A 27,759-nucleotide genomic window follows, 5' to 3' on the forward strand; every position below is an offset into this window, starting at 1 on the left:
TCTGTTTTATAGCTGTAAACAAAAGGTAATTTTTACAAACATCTGTTCAAAATACTGTCAGAATGAGACACACATATATTATAAGGTGCCCTCTTCAGCCATGAATTAAATATTCCTCTTACAATTTTTTCTAGTGATCCTTGATTTATTTTTAAGCACTAGTAACTAATTTTAGAGCATTGTCTTGACTGAGTAGAAATTTGGAGATAAATATCTGTATTTTGATGCGTTAACATGTATGTCAGTGTATTATAGATAAAATATTAGGCTCCCAATGTGTGCACTGTGCTGTAACACAACAGCTGAGCAGGACTGTTGCTGTCTCCAGGGTAAACGATTGTATCCTACGAGTGAATGAGGTGGATGTTCGGGATGTGACACACAGCAGAGCCGTGGAGGCGTTGAAAGAAGCGGGATCAATTGTGCGATTGTACGTCAAAAGGAGAAAACCAGTCACAGAAAAAATAGTGGAAATCAAACTTGTGAAAGGCCCCAAAGGTACGTTGGAAATACAAAGTTTCTGTTTCATAAGGATAGAATTGAAACTGTTCTTATAGAATATGGAGTTTTCTTTTAAACAATAAAAATGTTTCTGATTCTATCTAGTAATTTTTAAGTCCATTAAAATTGGAGTGAAATACTTAATTGGATTACCTAGTAAGGATGTTTGAGAGATTAATATTATTTAGGGAAGTAATTACTGGGCAATATGTCTATAAATACATAGATGCATGGTCATGCTTATAGTTCTGCTGTGCCCATACTTCACAAAGCATGAAGTAAAGGATCTAGCTTTTGGTTTTCAGAACTTGTGTACATGTTACATCTTTTCTAGAGCTTTATTTTCTAGAAAATGATGGAGTTCGCCTGAAAAGCCAACAGAATTACTTCAGCCAGACCATGATACTATTTATATTTGTGTCATACAAGGGGTGTTGTCATTTATGTAAGAATTTAAATCCATTAAATACAAAAAAGGTTTCTTGAGTAATGCCTTTATCTTCAAGCAGGTCTTGGTTTCAGTATTGCTGGTGGTGTAGGAAATCAGCATATACCTGGGGACAACAGCATTTATGTAACCAAAATCATCGAAGGTGGGGCAGCACATAAAGATGGCAAACTTCAGATTGGAGACAAACTTTTAGCTGTAAGTAAGAGTTGCATTTTTTTAATGGTCATTCACTTTTAGACTCAATAGGGACATGATTCAATTTGTGGTTAAGCTGCTTGGAAATCAGTGATAAAATTAAATCAGCATCATTCAACACCATCTCATCAGGAAATCTGAAATCTATTCCTCAGCCAAATGTTCCATGCAAAACCTGTATAAATCAGCATGTTTATTTCTGATACCTGCTATTATTTTTCTGGGATCTGGGACAATTATAAACAAACCTACAATGGGATTGTTTCTCTTCTCAAAAGAGAAGAATGGAATGGAACTCCTTGTACTGGTGGCTGGCCAGCCTTTAGCCACCCTGTAGTGAAACTGCTTCCGATATTGCATTTCAGTGTTTGTAATGCTGCTGAATGGCATTCTTATTTTTTTTAAGCTTAAAATAGCCTCAAAGTTGAATTTTTCTATGCACAAAGGGAAAATAACGTTCAACTTCCTTAAATCCAGTCCACAATTTTTTTGTCCAGATAGAAAAATGAGACCCACAGACAGAAATTTCTGTATTTCTGAATTGTTAACTCTTGTAGGTTAATTGCTCTACACTCCCTCCTCTAGCACTATTTGCTTCTGTAAAAGCTCTGGGTAAATCTGTACTCACAGTACAGAACAGCAGGACATGTGTTCTACTGCTCTTCAAACAGTAAAAAACAACTCAAAATGTTTAGTGCAGAGTTTGCCATCTGTAAAAAGACTTTGGATAATTTTGTCGCTTAAAAACAGAGTTGGAGAATATGAAAGTACTTAAAGAATACTGGAATTATCCCTTTACTTGAAGAATCCTGCTTTTTTTAAATATTAGAAATGAGGTCTTGGTGTTACATAATTATGTCATGACAAGTTGATGTGGGGCTTATTCTTATTAGGAGAAACTTTTCTTTATGTAATGGTTTCAGTAACACAGTGTAAGCGTGCACACTTACAATATTTTGAGTGTGCCATTAACTCCCCAAAGTCATGTGTGCCTTCTTTACAATGTTGTTGTCAATACAGTTTATTATAATCTTTGATAGGAATACTTGTCTTTCTCGTACTTAACAAGCATCTCTTATATAATTTTATGCAACCAGTTATGTCTGTGGCACGTGAATCCTAACAAAGACTCTCAATGCCAGTGTTCCAACAGCCTTCAGTGAGTGTCCTGTGAAAACAGTACATTTTTCCGGGTTGAGAATGTTTGTTTTTATCTTCAGGTCAACAGTGTTTGCTTAGAAGAAGTTACTCATGAAGAAGCAGTGACTGCCTTAAAAAACACATCTGACTTTGTCTATCTGAAGGTTGCAAAACCCACCAGCATGTTCATGAATGACAGTTATGCCCCTCCTGACATCACAAACTGTAAGTTCATCTTCTCTTTCTGAATTAATTAGTTTTCCCTTTAAGGCTTTAACATATTTAATTTTTAGTATTTTAACTATCACAAGCTTTTAAAAAATTATATGATATAAGTTGAAATATCTGATATAAGTTGATGAATGAGGAAAATGATATAATGTACAGAACATCCTATAGCTTGTATACTGAAAAGACAGCAACAGTGGGGCTCCAGGTGTGTTTTTGTGGTTGTCATGGCCCAGTCCTAGAGACTCAGTGTTACTCATTATTTGCTGATGAGTACAAGGGGAGAGAACAATTGCCTCATCCTCTTGGGGGTGTGAAGAGTAGAAAGCAATGCACTGTGAAGGGTGTTCAGTGTCCTGCAAACTAAAGAGGTTGGTGATGCTCTGATGTTTTTCCTGTTTTCCCGGTTTTTCGTGAACTTGGATATACTTGAATAAACTGAACTGGGAGGATGGGAAGTTCTTGCTCTGGTGCCTGCCTGTGAATGAATTAAAAAAATCCATGTTAACTTATTTGAAGTCTGGCTTCAGTTTTGACACAATTATTGGTGATTCGAATGGAAAACCAGTGAACACTGTATTAAAAAGTAGTTACAAGAATTTCTGACAAGAGTATTTTCAAAGTCAAACATGCAAATCCAGAAAATTCAGGGTCAAACTACAATGTCAAGAAATATTTGAGTATATTTCAAAAGAATTATTGTCATTTAGTGATTGGAGACAGGAAAGAGAATGATATAACTGTATCTTTCTAAGACTGAATAGACTGACTTTTCTGGATGACCAGCTTTACTCATGTTGACACATGAAATGGTTCTGGGGGAGAGTTATTTTAGGTATTACTTCGATTCCTACCATTAGATATGTGTAGTTAATATTTAGTACCTAAACACTGATCTGTTTAGATGCTACTTAATATGAAAAAAGGAACACTTTAGGCCTGAAAGATGTAATTGAAAACAGTATGTAAAGAACAACAAACACAAGTGCAGCACGACAAAGACTGAAGTACCTTATAAGCCCATCATTCGTTGGCAATTGCTACAATATCTTAAGATCTATTTGTAAGCTTATTGAATTACAATTTGGAGCTAATTAGGTTTTATCTCCACTGTGTTATTAGAAGGATGCTCTTGAAGACTCCATTCTTTGGCATATCTAATTTTCAGCCTCCACTGGTTTTTCCCCAGTTTTCTCCTCATATATATTAGAGAGCAGCCATTTTCCCTTACAGTATCTAGTTTGTTCAATAACCTTTCCCACTGTTTCCTTGGAAAGTAGACTTCCTGTTCTCTCTCCATATAACTGGTCTTTTCATATATTTCACCTGGAATTAGTATTTTTTGAACAGAGAAATCTGATTTTTACATAATGTTCCTGGTAACGTTGGAGTAGTGCAGTTACACTGCTGTGGGTTGGGATGTGACAAACATTGAAGTGTCTCATCTCACCACTGCACCTTGACTCAATCATTGGAATATTTACATTGTTGATCATTTGTAGGGACAAAGGCAGTACCTGTAGAAAGTCTGAGGAGAGGAAGGTAGAGAAGGAGCTGATTCCTGGTAATTTGCCCAGTGCTGATAAGTCAGTGACAGTGGCAAAGGTGGCTGTTGGTTGTTGGACCTCTTGTCATGCAGAGATATTAACTTCTCTCAAATGGTGGATGAACTGGAGACTCAGTTCATTGAAGGTAGTTGCATCGTAACATGGAGCCTAAAGAGAGGCAGTGAGTTATTTAAGAATACCTTCTCACCATGTCCATTGGCTGGACAGATCAGGAAAGTTCTGTCAAGGGTAATCCCACATAACTGCCATGAGCATGTCCTCTGCCATCTTGCCGTGAGTCCTTAATTTCTCAGTAAGTATGACTTAGTGTCACATCCATTAGCAGAGGTAAATGGCCTGGTCACACATGTAGGTTCCTTTTGTCCTGTTTCCATCCTCCCTCCAGAGTTTTTCTGTTTGCACCCTCTAAGGGTGATTTGAGAGATGGTGGCATTCTGTGCAGCCCAGTATCCCATCCTTTGTGGGAAGTGTCACTTCTATCCTTTTACTGAGAAATGAAGAGCCAGTCTCCTGAACTTGTCACATATCTCAAGCTCCAGCAGCTGCTTCTGGGAACCTTTCTCCTCCTACTCAAGCATTCTGAAAAAAGTCATGGAAGTTTTCTCAGATTCCAGAAATCTTGTCTGCCTGTTTTTGTCCTTTAGTGACCCTTTACAAGGTTTGTGGGCTATCTGCACTTTTCAGTAGATTTTTTGAGTTTTATTTCATTTAACTGCAATTCCCTTGAGCTCTCTGTCTGAAGATACTCTGTTTTTCACTGTTTCTGGTAGACCAAAGAACATTCCTCTGCAAGGTGCTGGGTTCTTTGATGAAACTTTGGTCTGTTTCTTTTCCTTACAACAAGAAAGCCTTTTCTATCCAAAGCTCCATGAGCCTGTGTCTCTGATCAAAGTGCAGCTGGCTGTTCCCGCAGCTGATGCGGAGACTGAACCCTACTGCTGGAATTTTAAACCCAAGCAGAGCTAAAGGTCTTGCTGAGGTGTTTAATGACTTGATTCCAGGAAATCAGTTTAGTCTTTTCCTCAGTCTTTCACTTAGGAAAAACAACTGTGTGTGTCTGAGCTGCTAAATGCTGTTTTTCTAATACAAGGCAGAACAAAAGCTTTTCCAGTACCTCAGCATTTGCACCTTTACAATGGAAATCTCAAAGTGAGATCAATCTCTTCAAAGGCTGATTCTGCTTTATAAATTATATAACTTTGCAACCAGAAAGCCTCTGCTTTCTGCAAGAAGCTGCTTGGTTAGATAGAATTCTTACCAAAAAATGGTGGCATCTGTATGTAGTATTTTATACTGCATTTAGCAGAGCAGTACAGGGCTCTAGAGCTTTAGACTGGGGATTCTGAAGTGCTTTTAACAGATGGCAGATATTAAAGAGGTATTTTCTAGGATCACCTGGATTGTGAGTCAGTGTTGAAACAGTTACCAGGCTTCTTTCTTCACCTACTCATCTGCAGCTGTTCTGAGACATGTATTTGCAATCCTCCTTCCTATTTCTGTTCATGAAAATCCTTTTAGACAGGTTCTTAGGAATTCAGTCCTATCATAAAGGGGAAGTAAGATGTGCACAGAGGCTGCTTGTGAACATGTCTATTACAAATGATGTTAAGGTAGAAACTCTACTACCTGAGTTTATATGTGAACTGCTCACTTACAGAACCCCCTTGGGCAGGTTTTTAGTTTGCTTATTTTATTTCCGTGTGTGCTGTTTGTTTGTTTGCTTGTTAATTCTCATTTTATCAGAAGTATCTAAAAGCACAGTGCACAGTACTTGGTACTGTGCAGAACATGTAGATTGCTCATTGTGTGGACATGGTAGTTAATTCAAAAGTCCAAATTCAGAATTTGATTTAAGATTTTCCTTCTGGAACTTGTTCAGTTATAGGGTTGCCTCACTTGCCTGGGTGATGAGGATTTAAAGTGCAGAGCTAAGGATACTGAAGAGCTGTTTGAGAACAAATTTCAGTGTCTAGGTTTTGTGCAAAATTTGATTTCTTTTAGAACTCCTGTAGTAAGAGTATCAGCTACGCAGTGGTGTGGTCTGATCGCTCAGATGAAAGGACCAAATAAGTCAGTATCCATATAGATAATAAAATAATTTGATTTTCTTTGGGGTTAGTGCCTTAGAATCAGGGGATGTTTGATCAAGAGGTTTCTGAGATTCTGATTTATGGCAGTATTTATTGGGAAGAGTACGGATGTTGTGCCAACATTGTGCACCTGGGGCTGAAAATTGACCTCTGTCGTTTGATATTTATCAGAGTGAGTGAGTGAGTGCTTCCAGCTGCCTGGGGGGGAAGTTACTGTGGAAAATCTTGTTAGAGAGGAGTTGAGGCTGTTGGAGACCAGAGATTCAGCAGGGAGATGTGGAAAAAAAGAAAAAAAGCCTTTTGGTTATGTGCTGTTTCTCTATAGACTGATGTGATGTGTATGGGTGATGAAAGCATGGCCATAGACCTGGAATAGTTGAGTGCTATCCCCGTTTCTATTGCTTCTGTGAGGTTTATCTTTTAGCTCTTGAGGTGTGGATTGCCAGGCTAAACAGTTACTTTACAGTACTGTGCGTTTTCTGACTCAAGAAGAATGCAATTAGGAAATATTCTTTCTGAGCATGTTGCCCTCTGAGTGCTGTTCTCCACTCCTGTCAGGCTGAAAAATGAGAACTTCCTGTATAGAAAATATGGCAATGCAATAGAAGTCCCCTCACCATGTTTTATTGTGTGCAGAGGAACAACAGCACTGTGGATGGGATGGCCCTGGGGCTGGAGCACTGGGGCTGATGTGTATGTGATAACCACAGCTGTCAGCCTACTGGAGGGGTCATGTAGGGATGTAAACTACCTCCTTCATCTATACATAAATGGTGGTCATTAAATGGTTCCTGGAACAAATATCCAGTAATTTGTTCATATAAATGCTTTTAAAGTTATTCAGTTGAAATATTACTAAGAAGGTGTAGTACTTGCTGTTTAAAACACCAACATCATCTGTGCAGTGCATGTAATAGAATATCACAGTCAGAAAAGTGGCTAAATGGTTTTTGAGAGAGAGAACTTGCTTCCAATACAGGCCTTTTTTGAAGACATTATCAGTGATGTATTTTTGACTCCTAATTAATTTCAAAGTGTTTTTTCTTTGTTTTTGTGCACTGGTACAGTATTTCCACCCTGCATTGAGAAATAAAATACTGGAAGGTAGGGAATAATCAGTTTCTTCACTAGATGTGAATGCCTTGTCGTTTCTTAAATGGCCTAAGTACAGGAAGAGAAGAATATGTAATAACAGTAAGAGACAATAAAGTTTTAATTTTATTGTCCATTTTAGAGATTGTACTTGGGATTGGTGCCCTCAGTTTACAGATAATAGGATAATAATAGGAAATTTTCCATTTTTTCTTTTTTGTCTAGAACTGTCTTATGTAAAGGAGAGGGTGGATTTGGAAATGGAATTTCTTCTTAAGAGTCTGACTTTTCCTGTCAAAGCAAGTTGATTTTATGCATGCAATTTTCTGTTCATCCAAAAGACAGTTCCTTTATCAGTTCCATCAGTAATAATATTTACCTGGAAATAGAAGTTTAGACCTCATTTAGGATTCAAAAAGTGATGGCTTGCCTTTTATTTCTGTCATGTTCCTCATGAATATGCTTCAGCTGTAATTTCCACCTGAAGCAGTTTCAGGAAGGATGCAGGCATGGTTTTGTGCAGGAGCTCCTCAGAGAGCAGCCTCTTTGTGCCTTTGTGTGGGTTTGCTTTAGTAGCACTGAGAGCACCAGCCTTGACAGAGGACCAGACTGTCCAAGCAAGTAGCATCTGTAAAACTTTATAAAGGATGCAGCCAGTGCTGTTGTGGAACAGTCCACAGGTCTGAAATAATAACCTGTTATATTGATTGATAGCTGACTTTTAGTCACAGAATGGAAGGAGAAAAAATTTTAAAAATAAGGTCATGTAGTAGGTGGTCTGTATGTTTCTGAACACAGTGCTTCAGAAGCCTGTAAAACAAATGAGAAGTACTGTAAGTCAATGAATATATTTGTATATAATTACTTCCTATAAAATATGCATCATTATGGCTACCATTGGCTTGTGAAAAGCAATTTCAAATTCATTTTGTAGAATGAGATAATTTAGTGCAGGAACAGAATGTGCAGAGCTGCTATACTGTGCAACAGTTGTTAAGGTTTTTTCACCAACACCCATTTTCCTATAGTTGGAAAAACGCTCGTAATGTCTTGTGTTTAATTTTTTGTGCTTTAGCTTTAAAATTTTCAGAGGAAAAAGCAAAATAGCTATATTTATGTGTGGTTTTGTTTCAAGCAAAAAGTGCATACAGTGCCATGGCAATAATAATGTTGTATTTAAAAACTTTTTTTTTTAACTGAAAAGCAAATATTGCAATATGCTTTGGTAATCATTTGTGAAAGTGTTGCTAAAATTCCAATGTGATTAAAAAAACTCCAAGTTTTGAAATTGACAGGTATCCAAATCATCTCTCACCAGTGCACAGAAACTGTGTATTGTACTGGGACAGACAGAAGGAAGTGAGATCTATAAAATCCTTGCAGGGAGTGCAAGGATGAAGGTGCAATGTGTATGTTACTGCTGTTCCAAAAAACTGTATTAGGAATCACATATGTTGAACAGCTCCTAATTTTTAGGGTGTTCTCTAATGTGAATGCTAATGTCAATCATTTGGTTTTAGTAAAGGCAGCATTCTTTTTGCTTTAGACCTCATGAAGCCAAGCAATGTGAGGGAACTTCATTCTGTCTTTGTTATAGAAGGGCACCAGGCACCTCTTGTACTTCAGTTCTGAATTTTGCTGAAACCTCTTGTGTATCCAGAATAATGATTTCCGGAAGTTCTGCACAGTGTCATGCAGCTAACTGAGGGCTAGTGTGTCTGAATTCCTTCATCAGCCAGTGCTTTTAAGCTCCTGTTAATAGTGGATTTTAATGCTTGCTGAAATGCTGACAGTGTTGACCTGATGCATATGCCACGTGAATAATTTCCTGCACACGTTTACTCGGAATCTAGAACAATACGGGCACAATCCAGCCCAGATGGGGTGCTTTGAAAGACAGCAAATATATCATATATATATCTATATATCTCAATAAGAATACTCTTGATAAGTTTGTATATGATCCAAACTTTTTGATAGAAGGTGCAAAAAGGAAAAAACAAAAGAAAAATATGCAGATTGCTAAAGCAGTATGTATGTTCAGTTCATGTATGTTCAGTTAAAGAGCTTTGGGTTTAGTGTAAATCCTCAAAGGTCAGCTACCCCATCAGATTCAGCAAGTAAGGACAAAGAGTCTGGCAGCTTTAATAATACTGAATCTGTGAACAGTCCCCACCCTTTGTGTTTAAGCTTCGAAGTTTGAAGCACATATGCCAGGAAAAAAGACTGTTTTGTAGAATGGTAGAATGTTTTTCTGTTGTAGAACACGCTTTGTAATGGCAAACAGTGGGTATGACTGTGCCTTAATGAGCACTTAAAATTGATGTGCCTAACTTGGAAATATCATGCACCTTCTTAATTATTTATTGGAACAATTCTCCTGGTGTTGTAGAATATTTTTCATCAATTGTAGTCATTAAGATGCTAAATTTCTTCTGGTATGTGTGTTGTGGTTCAGTAGAGACTTTGCTTCAGTCAAGTTAAGAACAGCTTTAAAACAGATAAATCTCCAGACTGTTCCCACGGGATTCAACTATCCGCAGTAACTATTTCTAAAAGAGTTTTATTTGAGACATAATGAAATTGAAAAATTTGCTTACTGACTTAGTGAGGAGACTGGAGATTATACAGATTTAACCCGCTATTTTAGAACTATGATATTTATAATATATAATTTAAACTGCTTTTAGAAGAGGTCACTTCTTTGTTTCAGTTCCTCCAGCTCTTTTTTGGTATTATCCTAATGTCTTTTATTGTTTTCCTTCCCTATCTGTGAAGCTTATTCTCAGCCAGTGGATAACCATATCCCTCCATCTGCCTACCTGGGACAGTCCATGCCCCCAGCATCACCAGGGCGATATTCACCAGTTCCCAAGGGAATGCTTGGAGATGATGAGATTACCAGGTAATGAATAATCAAAGCTAAGTGGCAAATTGGTTAACCAGGGAAGTTCCAAGATGTGTTAGTGGGCAAAACACTAGTGAATGCTATATTTTATTTCAAGAAACAGATGTTAGTTTTTTAACTCTTGTAAACGTTGTTGTAAGGATAAAACTAGGTATGTTTATATGTGTATATACACACACATACTTGATTTATCAGTCCAGGAATAGCATTAAAAACAGGAAGCTCTGGAAATGCTACATTCATTGACAGAGATTTTAGGATGGTGGTAAGAGCAGACCAGAGATTTTCTTATTTTAAAGCCAGCAGTGTTTGGGTCTTCCCTGCCCCCACAGACAAGGGTTTGTTTTGATGGATTCTAAATCCAGAAAGGCTGGACAGCTCTTAATCCTTTCCCATTAACAGACCTTTCGTTCCTTCTCTGATTCAGTAGATTGCATTAATCTTTTGTTCATCATTGCTGATAGAGGGAAGCTCTTGTAATTTTGTTGCCCTTCTGTTCTGCAAGTATAGGGATGTTATACTGCACTTTCAGTATGCTGTTGCTGAATTCTGTGTCACACCATCATCTGATATGGATAATGTCACTCAGATGCCGTGGCAGGCTTCACCCAGGATTGAAGCCTAAGTGACATAATAAATTGGAGAATTGATTTTAGTGTAGTGGAAGGTAGGATATGTCTTTGTACTGATTTTTAACTTAGGGTTTGGTAGACCATGTAAGCCAAAATTATTGTCCTATTGATATTATTATGGTTCCTTTAAAAATACTATAAAAAGCTGTTTTTAAATTTCTTCTGAAATGCAAGGACTATTCAGAATATGTTCAGATTTTCTTCAAATTACCGTCTCATATTACACTCGCTCCATCCCAAGAAGAGGCTTATAAATTTTGAGCTTTATTTTAAAAGATACTGCATCTTTCTGTTCTCTCTTCTGTTTTTGTTAAAGTATTGGAGTGATCCAGAGCAATATGTATAGAGATTTTCACAGTGTCATTTATTTTTAATAGAATAGTACTCTGAAAATATGAATAGAATAATTGATGGAGGTGAAATTTAAGAAATTGACCTTAAGAATTTGACCTGAATTAATAGCTAGTGCAAAAATTGAGTGATTTTTAAAGATTGGACTAGATGATACTTTTTGTTTTGGGAAAAAACCCAGCTTCTTACTTTATCATGTAAATTAATAATTAATGCCTCCAAATACTTAATGTCCATTAATTGTTCTTTAGTGCTCTCTAGTGATTTTTGAAATGCAGTGCACAGTTTCTCTGCTTTATTAGAAATGTCTTTTTCTAGGATCATTTACGCTTTACTTGTATTAAATCAGATAATAGCTTTTTGGAAGGAGTGTTTCTGCATTAGAATTTGTATGGCCTTATCAATATTTCTTCTTTCCTCCCCTCATTCAATTTAGGAGGAGATCCTGTGAAATAGAGTGCAACAACTTGGTTTAGTTTAACTTCTTCAATTGCAATCGTTTTGCTAAAAATGAAAATGTGTTTGAGACTGTCACAACCTACACTGGTGTCTTGAACAATATGGAAAATATTAAGTAATGACAGTGCTGAATAGGATTGTAGCATAATAGGAATTTATTTATTTATACATACATACTTACAGATTTGTTCAGTTCACCGAACAACATGGTGAAAACAGATTTTGTTTTGCATCTAGAAGTTTTTTAAATGTTACTTTTACTTATATCTAGTGACCAAGATTTCATATTCCTTTCTTTTCCTCCAGGGAGCCTAGAAAGGTTGTCCTACATCGAGGATCAACAGGTCTTGGTTTCAACATTGTTGGAGGAGAAGATGGAGAAGGAATTTTCATCTCTTTCATCCTTGCAGGAGGGCCAGCTGACCTAAGTGGAGAGCTTAGGAAAGGAGATCGTATCATTTCTGTAGGATTCTTTGTTTCTTTTATTTAAACAGCAACAAAAGTTTTCCCCTCCCTGCATATTAATGCCAATTAATGATATCCAAAAAATGTTATTAATGGAGCTAAGTTTGAGATAATGGAACAGATCCCAATGTACTTCCAAAGTATTTTTGAGGACTTCAGTCTGCCTCAGTTTCTCATCTGTAACCTGATTAAAATAGCACTTCCCTCTCTGAGACTTTCAGTGAAGACAGTAACATCCCTTAGTCTTGTAGCTGAAGGCTGTGTGTGTCTAAATTGAAAGAATACAGGTTTCAGAAATAACCCTTCTACTGAGATGGAGACCCTTGGCAGCAGTGTCTAAAACTGGATCTCTGCTTCCTGGAGTAGCTGCTGAGCCTCCTATTAGTCTTTAAAAGATCCATCTCATACCTCTCTAAGGGCTTTTTCTATGTTAGTATTGAAGGTCATAAATGTTTTGTGTGTTTCTTTGTGAAATTGCTTAGTTTATGGAGAATTATTTCTTTGGATAGTTACATTTATTTTGGAAGTTATTTAAGAGGAATTATGTCCTTTTAACATCTGTTACTAAAACTGATATTAAAGCACATCTTTATTTCAGTTTGAACTATGAAAACTGCTATTGGTTAAAACTGTGGAACACACATTTTTGCTTCTTTTTTTTTGTCATGCTATTTTTAAATCTGCATTGAAAACAATGCCACATTCACAGAGGGTGTTGTCTGCCACTGGGTGTGGTGACAGCATGGTCTGTTGGCATTATTTGCTTAAGAAATTCCCTGAACCATGACAAAAAGTAACATTCTCTATTTCTCCTTAAAAAGAAAGAAAACACTCTTAAACAGGAAGAAAATTGACCATTCACTGAGTGATACACTATGATAGTCTCAGTAATTCTTAAGAGGGGCATATGTGAGAGAAGATTTTATTGACTTTTTATTTCAGGAACAATGTTGGGAACAGGGGCATGGTATGGGAACTAGTTTCTATCCAGTTAATTTTTTTCCACAGATGTGTGTTCTGTGGTGATAAATACAAGCATGAATTTTGATAAGGAGCTTTTTTGTGTTGTCTGTAGGTAAATGGAGTAGATCTAAAAGCAGCAACCCATGAACAGGCAGCAGCAGCCCTGAAGAACGCAGGCCAAGCAGTGACTATTGTAGCTCAGTACCGTCCAGAAGGTAAGGGTTAAGGGTTGCTTTTTACATTCGAGTTCTCTTGTACAATCTTGACTGACTGCTGAGATTTTGAGTCATTGCAGAAAGATTTGCCCAGAGCAACATACTTTAGAAAGTACTTTTTAGAAATTACTCATTGAATGTCACTTGTAGATTTCAGGGCTAGAGCTGTACTTATTCCTTCATGGCTACTGGAGCGTTCTGGGCAAGACTGTGCAGCTGAGCTGTATTGAGAATTGAGTTCTCAAAGACTTATGTGGCCCATTTGAGAGGATGCACGTGGGTGAACTTACTCAAATTACCTGAGATTGTGGACAGACATCTGACAAATTAATCAAGGAAAGGATTGATTCCCCCCCTCCCCTCAAGATGCTTGGTCTGCATTTGAGCATCTCTCCTTCTGAAACAATGCTTAAAATCCCTCTTCGGAGTGAAGATGTTAGAATCACTATAAGGCTTACTCCACCCTTTTGAGGTATTCCTTGAAGGAAAAATGTAACTAGAAAATTGAGATCCATTGTACTTTGGAGGCAAAATATGAATTGACTCGTGGCCAAACTACCTCAGAGAGCTGTAGTTACTGGTGTGTGACATCTCTGCCTTATTCTTACTCCTCATAAAGTTTGAATGGAAGTCCAGCTATTAGCTTTGTCAGGTCTGGTATGGGAGGTGAATTGAATCAGGTACTCCTAGAGATTAGTAAAGTGAATATTTCCTTAAAGGTTACCCTTTGTTAGCATAGGAAAGCAATCTGTTTGTGATTTCTGCAAACAGAAAACACCATCTGTGTGATTGAGAGCACTTGATAAGTGTGTGTGTTCTTTGGTCATCTTTGTATTTCCTCACTAGAGTCTTTTCTCCTCACTAGATTCATATAAATAGTAAACTTTTTGTGTGTGTGTGTATATATATATATATATTGTGTGTGTGTTTTTATATTTGTCCTCATTTTTTGTTTCTGCCACTTGGAAACAGGTTAACAAGTATTAAAGTATTCATAAAGTTGTTGTTCATTAATGGTGTTTCTCAAATGTCTTCATAAAGATGGAGAGCATCAGTTATAACTGCTTGTATTGCATATATATTTTATTTATATTTATGAATCCAGCAGGATTTTGTAAAAGATGCTGACAGCTAGGACAGATCAAGGAGATTCTAGACATCCATCAGAGTTCATTATAACTGAATAAAGAGATTCAGTATGATAGGAGCATTTGGAAGACACTTGGGACTGGCTCACTTCACTCCCTGTAATTGTATATGACATTTTGTATGTTCATAGATGTGGTGGAGAATGCTAAATTATGTTTTTACATCCTACTATATTTCCTACTTTCCTATCATAAATTTCCCATTTGTCTTTCTCCTCCTATTTTTGGGAAAAAGAGGATTTTTGCAAGCAGTTCTCTCATAGGAAAGCCTGAGTTAGGCTATAGAAAAATGAATCACTGGAAAACTCTTCTTGTGAAAAAGCTTGAATTTTCCATATCTCTCTCTTCAAATCCATGGTAACTGAATTCTAATTACTGGGTTTGGGGTAGGCTATTATGGCTGGATGAAATAGATTTTATTGAATTTCAGCTCAAATTATGTAACCACTGACTGTTCTTTCCCTTAAATCTCCACAGTGGTCCTTGATTATTGAACTGGGTGAAAACAGATGTAATTGCATTCTTTAAAATGTCCTTCTGGGCATTCCTTTAGTTTCCAGGAGTGCTCAGTAAAATTGAGGGATGCCTTACAAAGTTTTTCTGCTCCACTGAATTAAATTTCAGCAACTTGCCAGCACTCTTTGTAACAGGTAAAAGCCAAACATGGAATGTGAGTGTTCTGCTGTTTACAGCAGTGGCCGTGCATCAGGCACCACCACAACTGTACTCAGTTGACCTGAGGCTTTCTCCTTGTAGACTCCAGGCTTTATCTTGCAAGTTGCCAGGAGCTAATGTTGGAAACTGGTCACATGCTGGGTTGTACTGGTCCATCCTTCTGTGGTGCATATGTGCCATAGGAATATGTGTGACAGTCTCCCTTGTTGCCCATATCAGTGGGTTTGGACCTTTTGGGATTGGATGCTCCAAAGGGATCTGTAGCAGGAGATGAGCAAGAGTTTGTGAAACACAAATTATCCTGTAGAAATGTGGTTGGAAAGTCAGGATGTTGTTCTCATTTTCACCTTTATTTGGAACTTTTTCTTTTCCTTGGTACAAATTTCTGCCTCCTTTCACAACATCACTCGTGAATTAAAAAGGATTTTGCTTTACTTTGAATTCAACTGGAAAAGAAATACTGTGACCTGGAGCAATTTCAAAGCAGGAGATGTTGCTTCAGTACACAAAAGTGTTTTAATAAGCCATTTGAATTTGTAGTGGCTTCTGATCCATTTAATTTTCTTGTTGCTCCCTGGCTCTGCAGACACCTCAGTTCCACACTGCTGTGTCTCTGGGTTTCCTGCTGAGGTAGGATGGCAAGGAAAAATTGTAATGTTGGTGCAAAAGAATAAGAGGAAGCACTAAGCAATTTGGATATGTAGTTATCTCCTGGGAGGGGAGGATTCAGAATGGTCAGAATTATGATTGTGCTGCATAGCAGGGATACAGGAACTTGAGTGCTTGAAGGGAATGTAGTGAGGAGAGGAGCAGCAAGGGGGAAGTGTAGGACTGTAGAGGCTGACAGTTCTTGGAGGGCTCTGTGTTTCACATTGACCTCTATTGTTACATTCATTCAAATTAAAAGGTCATCTGAAATGTAATAATAATGTTGCCTCAAAGCTCAGAATTTCTGGAAGATTAGATTTTGCCTTTCCAAAGGGGTGTGAAGTGCCAGAGCGCTGCCATAACTGTATTATAGTTTGAGTGCATTTAAGTGTTTAAAAACAATAGAATAGCCAAACAAATATATTAAAAATATGAAAATGTATTTCATTGAAATTGGAGAGAAAACAATTTAGTGGGTTAAGCTTTCTATTGTAGTTATGCTCTGCTAGATCAGAACTGAGCTGTATTAAGGACGTGGATAACATTAAATGCAGTTACATAAACTGTGAAGCCTCTCTTGGAGGGCCTTGAGGAAGGCAGCAGGCCAAGTCTGTTGGCATCAGTAGTCATTCACTGGTCACCTCATCTTTGCCCAAAGCAGGGCACAATTCAGATAAGCCTGTCATGACAGGAAAGGATACCAGCCCTTTCTGTTTCCCAAGGATTCACCTGATGCACCAAAAATAAAATTGTAATTTCTTTTCTGAAAGAGTGGTAAGATGTTTAAGTGATCAGATTAGCTTCATGTTCTTAGGTGATCTGGTGGATCAGTGTAAGATTAGGAGAAGGTGGAACCAATACATCAAGAGAAGATTTCAAAGTATTTTTGTAAAGCATCTGCTTCTAAACCTGCATTGTTCATATAGGTAGTTAACACACATTCTTTTAGTTTTATTGATGGAATCTCTGTATTTTTCATTCTCTCTTGTCTTTAAAACAAATGACTCAAAAGAAAAAAAAGGAAACACAAAAGTTTTGTTAGAGCTTTCTGCTTGATGGCCAGTGTGTGGCTGATTTTTCTGTTTACAAGGCTGCATCTATGTACTGTTTTCTAGTGGAATTCAAAAGATAATAACTCAGCTCTGGGAAATGGTGCCATTTACATATGTATAAGCTAAGATTGTTTTTTGAGCATTAATCTTGAAATATATTGTAACTCTTCTGCCTGCAAAAGTCCAGCCAGGGTAGCATGAAGCCAATAATGCTTGTACAAAACTTAGTTTTCAGTTTTTCTATCAAGGCTGAGCTTCCCTTGCTTTCTAGATGAGGACACGTATTTTCTTAAAGATGGTTCAAAAAATCAGCGCGTCCCGATTTCATAAAATGAAAAATTCACAAAAAGAAATACTTCAAAAAAAATTTGCCCTGTTTTGGGGTATGCGGTCCCAGGTTTCTGTTCTTCCTTGTTTTGTACCTGGGTCTACTCATTTGCAAGTAATCTAGATTAGTCAATTAGAGTATCTCCAAAACTGCACCCATTAAGATTAGAAAAAGGGTTTTGCTATATATAGCCCTGATAGACACTATAAGGCGGCTTACACATGTTTTAATCCTTTAAAACCTCACTCCTACTCTTTAATATACTAAATAAAATTGTTTGTGAATGCTTGCTAAGCTTTCAGCAACATTTTTAGTGGATTCACCTCAGCAGTGACTGGACCTAGTCTCTTTCTGGGTTTTCCTGGGTCTGTAGGAGGATGTTCTTAACTAAATACAAATGCAGTTTTTCTAATCTTTTGAAATTCCTTGGCACAGTCTTTCAAGTGATTAATGAGATACAAGCTCATTAAACATTAGAGTGCATAAAAGTCACCAACAGCATGTGGCATTCATTGTGGTCTGTCCCAGGCAATGTTAATATGAAATGACAAGCATTGCAGCAAAATAATATCTCCTCAAAAATGATTTATGATGCTTGTATTGTGGTCCATGCATTTTAAAAGAAAAATGGAAGATCAATACAGGATCAGTGTGATGGTGGCCATCCTAACTACCAGATTCCATTTCTCTCTTTGAAGGCACCATGAAAAGGAAAATTGAATACTCGGAGAGATGAGAAAAGAATATAAGTCAGTAGTTATATAAAATTGTCAGCACTAGAGTCCTGCTTAGACAGATCCAATGGGTCCTGCTAAAGAGGACTTTCTCTAGACAGATGGGAAGAGGGAAGCAAGGGGCATACTTTTTTAATTAAAGTGAACTTTTTCAGCTCTACGTGGGTTCAATATAAGTAAGAATCTCTGCTTCTCAGAGCTGCACTGCCATCTGTTCCCTGTGCCACATCCTGGCTTCCTCGAGTCGCTGCTCCTTCTGTGCTGTTTGCTGAATTTCCCATCCCTTGTGTAGCCTTCTGCTCTCCTGCCCCATTTGCTAGAATGTGTGTTCCAGACCAGATGCATTTTCATTGTAGCCTCGTTTTCCTCTTTCCCTGCCTGCACAGGCAATTCACCACATTTCTGTGTATCTGTGTTTTGTTGCCCACCAGATGGGCAGTCCAGGAGAGTTTCAGTGATCAGATCCTTTCTGGAGCTCTGATTTTCTGTTCAAGTAAATATTAACATTGAAAACATTACAGATTTCTAGGTAAAATCACTTTAGCAGCTAGAAATCAGAGTAATCTTCCAGGATTTGCTAATCTTCCCTCCTTTTTGTTTCTTGCTGTGGGGTACATGCAGACATGAAATAGAGCAGATTTAGTCTAGTTTTGCACCATCTGCTTATCCAGTATAATTTTAAAGTTTAAACTTGAGCCCAGATGTATTCATCCTCTGTTCTTAACAACTGATTATGTGCAAACCTGAGTAGGTTTTGGGTTTTTTTCTTTGGCAATGGTGGGGTTCTGTTGGTTAAATGCCATGAATTGAAGCAGGAGGTGCTTGTGCTTCCTCGGATCTCACTGTTATGACAGTAGATACTATTCCCTCCCAGCCTCTAAACTTTTTGGAAGCTCTGAGAAAATTCTAGTCAAGAAAAGATGCCCTTGCTCTAATGTTCTTATTTTATCATGCTTCATGGTAGTTTTGCTGCCTGTTATCCTTTATTTGGTGTATATCATCAGCAGCTTTTCTAAAATTCAGACCTTAAAAGTTGATTCTGAGTGAAGTTGCATTCACTGCTGTTGCATATCCATCTGGTTTTGGAACCTGACCAAATTCTTACTGAAAGGATTGAGAGGTTGGATTGTGTGGTTTTCTTTCGGTTTTGAATTTTTGTGTGTGGGTGTCTGTCTTTCTTGAACCATAGTTCTTATTAAAACAATATTTCTGAATCTCAGTGGATTCTGAAATAGATTTCCACAGATGGCTGTGGAAAATGGAAGGATATTTGTAGATGGTGTTCCAGTGACCAGCCTGCTTCATTTGGGTTAAAATGAGTTTTACTTTTTTGTTTAAATGGATTATGCCCTTTCTTTTTAGTTACCCTGATAACACTACACCAGAAATCAAATGCATTCCTTCCCTGCCAAGCTCTTCATTACCTGTTGACCAAGAAAGCAGAGTGTCCTTTTCATCTTGCTCATTGTGCCTGTTCCAGCTCCAAATTTCTGGAATGGTGACGTGACAAAATCTTTTTAAAAAGTTACATATTTATATGTGCATTGTATGATTTTGTCACAGCCAAGTGGAAATTTGTTGTTCTGTTCACTGTGATTCAGGGCAACAAATGTCAAATTTGTCATACACTATATATGGGTATTATGCATAACATAAGAAAAAAAAGAATTGTAAAGAAATTAGTTCTCTAGCATTTATGAGAATCTAGGGATGATAAGCTGAAAGAAAGTAAGAGATTGAAGATGCAAAAGACATTGATATCCAACTCTTCTTAATCACAGAGATAGTAATATAACCTGTCCTAGAAAAATTACAACCTCTTCTAGATAAATTAGCAAAGCTCACAGTTTGCTTCATAGAGCTGATGTTGAACTAACTCTACTTTGTCCACAGGCCACAGGTGCTGATCCTGTGGGTATCAGAGTAGCACTGCTTTTCTGATGCTATCAAGAGTCTTGCTGCTGTCATCTTTTCTGTCTCCAGCATTAGTTTCAGTACCACTATACCTAATACTAAGGTTTCTTTTTTTAAAACCCAAAAATCCTGTATACTTTTCAGCTCCAAACCCAATGATAGTGAGAATTCTATCCATCCTGTTCCTCCCAAAACCTTCTGTTAAGAGGAATATAACTCAAATTTTAGCTAGCTCTACATCTAAGGATCTCACCAGATTCTGACTGCACAGTGCTTAGGCTTCTCCTAAATATGAAATTTCTTGGCACTTGTTCTTTTCAAACATAAAGCCTTCTCAGTCCCAGCCCATTAGTTTCCTTTTTTTGCTTTATTCATATGGCAGGAGCCTCTGTGGTGAAATTATTCTCCTCCTTACTCCTACAGATGTCCCTGTCACTCATTCAGCACTTACTTCCCAGGAGTTCTGATGGAAAAATTAAACTAGTTCAGGAAGCTGGAAGACCAGCAATCTGAGGATGAAATATAGGATAAAGTTAAGCAATACAGGGAAATAGCCTCCCTGGTAGCTGTCTTATGTCTGTGTGCTGCATAGGAGGAAGTCTGATTCTTCAGTAAAGTGGCACATGATACAGAAATTTGTACTTTCTCCAGTAGCTATTGCAAAGAGCTGCAGATATATTTAGTATTGAACAGGCTGTAGCGCAAGAAAATGCTGGGGTTATCTGATCTTTTCCGTGCTTACTTTCCTTTCACACAGGTGCATACAAAAATCTTACAGGTTTATCATTTCTTTGATATAAATGAGTAAAATGAGGTGAGTTACCCAAGGCCCTGAAGGGCAGCAGTAGCACAGCAGGAGTGGGCTGTTCTCTCATTGCATCTGAGCCCTTCCCCTAAGGAATGTTGCTTTATAAAAAATGTGGTATTCTCACATTCCTCTTTGGTTAGTATCCTGTTATCTTACATTCTTTTGTTGTTAGTGATAGCATGGGTAGTGGTGGAAATAATGGTTTTGATTCTCTTGTCAAACAACCTCATCGGTTTGATTTAGTGCCAGTAAAGGGTTTGATCTGAACTTTATTTGTAAAAAGGCACTTGGTGCTATTTTAAAAACTAAGGTATCTTAAAAGCTACTAGCTGTTGCTTATAAAGGACAAAAGTTAGGATTATTGAAGAGACTGCTCATATTGTCATAATCTGGATAGGGTTAATTATAGATGCTATTGGTGCTCACTGTATGATGAGTGTGTGGGGAGAAAGGGCCACAGAACATATTATGATAAAACATTCACAATTTTTAGATGGCTGTTAAAGGAACCTTAGTTTAGAGATTTTCTCCAGATTTTTTATTTTAGAGCCCTTTCTGAGTCTTGCAGTTCCTGCAGGAGCGTGGTGCCCGCAGGGGGTGAGGGTGCAGCTCGGGAGAGCCGCTCAGTGCCTGGTCCAGCAGCTGCTCGCAGCACACACGCCCTGGCTCTCCCAGTGTTGACTTGTTATAATCTGGCATCACGTGGTCTCCTGGGGAAGGTGGTGGCTGCACAACATTTCCTTTGACTAGGAAGGGTTTACAAGTGGATCTGTTGATCCTGAAGTCCAAAGTATTCAGCTGAAGGAAAAACTTACTTGCTCTGAGTTTGTATTTTATGCTGACGGCATGTAAGTACCTCACTTCAGGAGATGTTTGTCCTGAAGAAGCAATTACCGTTTTCCTGCTTGCTTTTGTAGCTGAAATCAAATGCATTTAGCATAGTTTTATTAGTACACGGTGCTGCTTAAGAACACAATCCGTTTTTCCAGGATTAACATTGTACATAATTCTGTGGGGGCAATTTGAATCTCTAATGCCATTTACAAATGGATTGAAATTAATGCGAGAATTCTGGATATTTTTTTCCTTTCCTGAGTTCCCAGAGGACATGGTCTTATTTCAGAAGATGTTTTGCGTATTTCTCACCTTGTAGTGTTAAATTCTTTATCTCAATCAAATCCAGTAATTTTGAAGTACAGACACTTTTCATTCCCTTTTCTTAACCTTATAAATTTAAAATATGTAGTTCTTGATTATAAACATGTATTTCACATGTATGTTCTGAAGTTTCCTTTCTGTCATAGGTTAAAATTTGTCAGTATCTGTCTTTTTTATTACTATGAAATTGATAATTATTAGTAGAAATGTTTGTCTTAATTTGAAAAAAGTAGTTACTATGGACTATAGATTACAATCACAGACTTTGAAGTATAATATTCTTGTGTATTTTCTTTGTCTAATCAAAATTATTTCATATTCTCTTTCAGTTTAATTGCTGAAGTTTGGCAGGAAATTAATTGCCATGCTTATCTTTGTTACAGAATACAGTCGTTTTGAAGCTAAAATCCATGATTTACGGGAGCAGATGATGAACAGTAGCATTAGTTCAGGATCAGGATCTTTGCGAACCAGCCAGAAGAGATCCCTCTATGTCAGGTAATCATCTTTTCCATAGCATTGCTACTGTGTTTTTCTGCTTTCCTGTAGACTTAGTGTTTTGGTATTTGCGATTTCACGCAATCATTTAATAATATTAATAAAGGGATATTTATATGCAAATATAATAAAAATAAAGCTGTATTTTGACTGATTAATATAGATTCAGAAGTAGTAATATTCCTTAGAACCCTATATGAACTTCATAGAGTGGTGTTATCATTTGCTTTTTGCCCTTTGAGATGATAATCCTTCAGCAAAAATATATTTCTTCTTTAAGTCAGTGTATGTGAAGTCTTAGGAACTTGCTTAGGTCAGTTTGTGTTTTTTGTGACAGTAGTCTTCATATGCTCCTTTGTTCAGTACTTGAATTCAAATTTATAGTCTTTTCTCTCTTAAGGTTTGACAGATTTCCATCCTATTTTCTTCAGCTTACTTTAGTTGTTTTCTTGGCTTTATTAAGGAACCTTATTTCTCTATCCAATTGAATTTTGTTATGGAATATTTCTCTGTGGTAACCAAGAGAGAAAATGCAAAGCAAATGAACTGAGTATACCTCATTAATTTATTCATATCGAGTTAAACTTGGAGGAGGCTGAAAGGAAGTGGAAACATAAGAGCATGAAGCAGATGAGAAAAGAGGTGGTTTCACAGGGAAATTATGGCAGGGTGAAACTTATTCATGTGTCACTCAACTCCTACGTTGGTTATCATGTACTGATAAAGCATAACATTTCAAGTATGGAACACGGGTAAAAGGATTGCATTTTTAAAAATAAATTGGTTTTTGAGTTGCCCAAATCAGCTCATCTCTAGATTGAATCAGGGCCAGCAGTAGTCTCTTGGCATGGGCCAGAATGTTTCAATAGAGCAGGTAAGCCTTCAGGTAGTTTTGGTGTTTGGGTTAAACATGATTTAAAATGTTGTAGGGACCTCACTGGTTTACCCCCTAAAAGTAAACCAGCTCAGATGCTGTTGACTTTTCCTATCCGAAGCAGAGAGTGTCTTGTTCATGGTGTTCTGTCTACTGAGCTATGGGAAAGGAAGCAAATTATACCCAAAGTAGTTCCCCGAGTAATTGCATCGGTGCTGAGGAAAGTCATGGTCCTTTGTAACTATTTCTGAATTCTTGACAGAAATGTAACTAAATACTTACAAGGCTTCTATTTAGCTTGACTCTAACAGGTAGTTTCTCCCTTTTGACCTATTTGTTTCAGTAGCTGGATTCTGTATTCTCAGATCTGTGCCTACTTTTTTATTTTCTACTTCTGTTTGCCTTAAATATTTTGGGGGTCAAAATTTAAATCTCTAAAAATAAATGCCTTAAATACTTAGGGTAAATACTTGATTCCACAGTTATCCATAGCTTTGAATTTCCACTGGTAGGTAGCTGTACATATGAATATTGTGCCAAGATCTTCATTTCCATAATCCCAAGATTTATTGCCTTAGCTCTCATCATATAACTAAGCCTGAACAATTCTAAATGCTTTTAGTTTCCTTGGTTAGCAATAACCTGATTAGGTTCTAAACTGCTTATGCTCATGTTCACACCTCTGATATTTTGATCCACTGACAAGCATTTTATCTTTATGTAGCTTTTATTCTACTGATGGAAGTTGTTAAGCTTTTGACTTTGCCGGCTGCTGCAGAACTTGCAGCCTCCTCCAGGCTGTTGGCAGAAGCCTTGTTGGGATTGGTTTAATTGAAGGTTTCCGAGGCTCGATAATCAGCGTTGGTATAAGTCAGTACAAATGTCTAAAATGCAAAAATTCCACAGCAAAAGTACTTTTCTACCCACATCTCTTTACAGAGGGTGCTGCTAGGCCCTTTGGGATCTGCTTGTGTCATCACACCGAAAGTTGCCAAGGACTGGAAGGCAACTTTGTATGCACAGAAAGGGTTCACATCTGTTCTGTCTGGTTTCTGATGGAATTTTGACTCCATTGAAGTAACTTTTATGAATATTTTCACATATTGCTAGATATGACACAACATGGTAGTTACCCACTTTATTCCTTATAATAAGTCACTCTGGCATAGTCATACTGTACTTTTAACTGTACCAGTTCAAAGCCAACTTTAATAACTTCAGATACCTTTTTTCAGTAGTGCTGGGTTTTGGAGATGTCTTAAAGGGTGCCAGTTATGTAACAAGATGCTGAATTGAATGGTAAATCCAACAGTAAAATGTTTATAGGAATTTAATCACAATTGCAGAAAAGCTATTAAATAAAAATACTCTGAAAATCATCTCTGCTGCTTTCATTAAATCATGGTAACAAATTAGGAAATAAAATCAAATACATCATTGTATCCCTGTAAACATGATACCTTTAAGACTAGTCTGCCTGTAAACAGCATTTTTTGGTATTACGTAATATTAAGGGAAAGGCAATTGTGTTTGCCTGAAAATACAATTTGGAGTAAAGTGGCAGATTTTTCTTTATAATTGTATGTGTATCAAAAAACGATGCACAGCAATTTAAGAAACAGCCCTTGGAGGGCAAGACAAATACAGTAATTCAGCAGCAGCTGACCCTCCATTTGCACATCCTACTGTCCCCCTACACCACCCATTCTGTCCTCAGCTAACTCAGATATATTGATGTGTCTTCTCATATTTTGCTTTATATTTCTTCTGGTCTTTGTTCTGAGACAGATTCTCATAATAATGTTTCTGGGTTTTGCATCTGATCTATATCTATAGATATATATGCTCATCGGAAGATTCAAAAGCACATGTGAGATACCTTCATGGTATCAAGTTTGTGTGATAATTCATGGAGAGAGAGTAAATCTCTTCCATATTTAATCTCATCTTCTGTGGCAAGTCTCAGTCTGCAAATGTGTGTAGCATTCAAAATCAAAAATTACTTTACCTTTGTGCATTTTCCTGACCAACACAATACATTCCAATTTCAAACAATGGCTCTGATTTGAATCAGAGCAAAAAATGGTTATGTCTCCAAGTTGAAGAAATGTAACAGTTTTAAAATGACTAGGAAATTTTAACTAAATCCTTTGGAAAAATAAGCTCTGCTATTAGCAGCAGGCCAAGTGTACTTGCCTGCAGTTTAATTTAAGGGCCATCTCTGTTATTCTCAGAGTTCAGACATTAAGTTTCAAAGAACTTTCCCAATAACTCAAAAGAGAACCTTCTTTACAAGCTGACCTTCATTTATTGTAAAGTGGCAAAATTAATTAATATTTAATAAAATGAAATATGGAGATGCTTTTGCTGCAGGAATTTCTGGTTGCTTTGTTTGTTGAAGAAATGTTTCAGTAAAACTTGGTCAATGCCTGTGATACTGAAAGTAATGAGTGTGGGAGGTAAAAAGATTGTGGAAAATTTGGCACTGTTACATAGCCATTACATTTTTGGCTTTGAAGCATAAACATTCATGGAATATTCAACCTAATTTCAGTTTCTTTAGACTTATGGATGAGGGAGCTGAGTTACTTTTTAGTGCTCTTTAGTTCCTGAGTAATACGAAGTGAAATAAAAGGGAGGACTTGGTGTTTTCTCTGGAAAATAATTTTTAGGACTTCCCATTTAAATTTAAATTGAATTTTACAGTAAATATCATGGACCTGCATTTAAAGCAGTAGTTGATCAGGATTACTAGATTTATTTTTAAGTTATTTGTGTTTATAACTTAAAATAAGTAAATGTATACATGACATTTTTAATGTGTAATAAAGGTCTCCATGGAGGAAGTTAATAGAAGCAGTATTTTTATATTCCGGCTAGTACATAAATGTATCATCTGGACTGTGAAGTGAGTTCTTGGTTGATGACATGCCAGGCATACAGGAAAAGCCATGTTAATCACATGGAATCAAAAGAAATATTTGTTAATTCTGTTTGCTTTTGAGGTCATTTATAGGCTCATTAGCAGTTCCTGGTATTCCTGTGAATGTTAGCTGCATAGTTTTGGCACTATTTTGTGATGCCCTATGCCATCTTTTTATAAAACTATCTTCATCAGCTTTGAATTTTTTGCCCAATAAAATTATTTTTCTTGAAGTGACTTCACCAGAGGAAATGTCTTTGAAACTGCCTTTCATTGTGCAAAACCTGTGGAACCATTTATCTAGTTGGAAAAGCACATGTTGGTAATAATGGTTTGATCTATTTCCGCTTCTTTTTCACTCCTGAGCATTTCTTCCCATGCAGTTAACATATATATTAATGCTGTTAGGCCAAGCTCACAGCTTTTATAACTTTATATGCAAACTCAAAAATAGAAGTTAAAAGTAGAGCTGGTAGAAATCATTGCATGAATGCTAACAAGAAATCTCAGGAAATAAGTTTCACGATGCCTGTAATTAATTCAGTGAAAATGTATACAACTTGAATGTACATTGGCAGTACATACTGGATTATGTGCAGTTTATTTTGAGATACGAAATGATATTTGTCCAGAGTCTTTCTTGAGCAAATGTGCTGAATAAATGTGGAGGAATAACTACTTCATATCTGTGTAATTTTTTTACCTGCAATATTTTCACTTTTTCAAAGAAAAAAATGGGTCTGATTTGTTTTTTAAAATAATCAGAATATTTGAAGTATGCTGTGGAATTAACCCAAAAGATCTGATTATGAAGATTGTACTGCTAAGAAAGATGATATTTCAACCTCCAAGTTATTTCCAAAATTAAAAGTCTAAATTTGCTTATAAACTTAAATTAGAGCTATTGCAGATTTAAGTATAAGGCTGTTTGTATCAGGAAAGCAAATATTTTGAAGGCATTTAAAAAATTCTGTCTTTTATTTAGACGTTCTAAAAATCTTTATTAAAACCTTTAATACTTTAGGAATTTTTTTAATATATATATTTTTTAGCCCAAGAAAGTCATGGTGTCTCAAACAACTCTGGTTTTGCAATAGATGTTGATGGTGAATTGGTCTGACAGAATATTTTTAATTTTTTCCTTGTAAACAACTTGTTATTGGTTATGAACAAATACAGTTCACTCAGTGCTTCAGGAAGGCAAAATTCACTAAGCTGAAGTACATTTTGGAGCAAATAGCTTTTGATTTACAAAGGTTAAAAATTTCTGTGATACTAAAAATCTAGAAGAAAAAGGTATGCATGAGCAGTGTTCAAGATGAGGAAACAAACTTTTTTAATTTGGACAAGGAAAATGACACCCTTTTAAATCATTACAGTGTAATCTGTTGGTACCACTTTGGCTTGGTCTTGAGTAGGTTGAATTTGGGTATTGTTTAGAAAATGCAGCACTGACAACACATGAGCTGGCAGATTAAATAATGTTGAGGATTTTTTGGACTATGTCATATAAGCACTTATTTCACATAGATGAGGTTCATGAATTATTTTCAAATGCAAAAGAAGAGTCCTTTAGAAGGCAGAACCTTAGCAGTACCTCTCACCATTTGCTAAGAGACTCCTGTCATCTTTCATTTCCATGTCCTCATTAAACCCTCAGCTATGCCAGAGAGAAGCATACTGCAGATATCTTCATTTCCTCAGGGAACTTATCCAGGTATAAAATGATCTAAAAGGCAGA

At 36.9% G+C, this 27,759-nt stretch overlaps 1 protein-coding gene across 6 annotated transcripts in view; it reads left to right on the forward strand.

The window, feature by feature from the left end:
• The window catches only part of DLG1 (discs large MAGUK scaffold protein 1), a 145,383-nt gene that overhangs the window by 94,698 nt on the left and 22,926 nt on the right, over positions 1-27,759 (forward strand). For all 6 annotated transcript variants that reach the window (XM_083868831.1, XM_083868832.1, XM_083868833.1 and 3 more), the window contains 7 exons: positions 329-498; positions 1,011-1,147; positions 2,368-2,512; positions 10,044-10,170; positions 11,922-12,078; positions 13,156-13,258; positions 22,107-22,221. In XM_083868831.1, the coding sequence (XP_083724957.1) occupies positions 329-498; positions 1,011-1,147; positions 2,368-2,512; positions 10,044-10,170; positions 11,922-12,078; positions 13,156-13,258; positions 22,107-22,221 (954 nt within the window). The remainder of the gene's footprint in view (positions 1-328; positions 499-1,010; positions 1,148-2,367; positions 2,513-10,043; positions 10,171-11,921; positions 12,079-13,155; positions 13,259-22,106; positions 22,222-27,759) is intronic.

This window comes from Zosterops lateralis, assembly GCF_965231275.1.
Source record: "Zosterops lateralis genome assembly, chromosome: 10".
NCBI lineage: Eukaryota > Metazoa > Chordata > Aves > Passeriformes > Zosteropidae > Zosterops > Zosterops lateralis.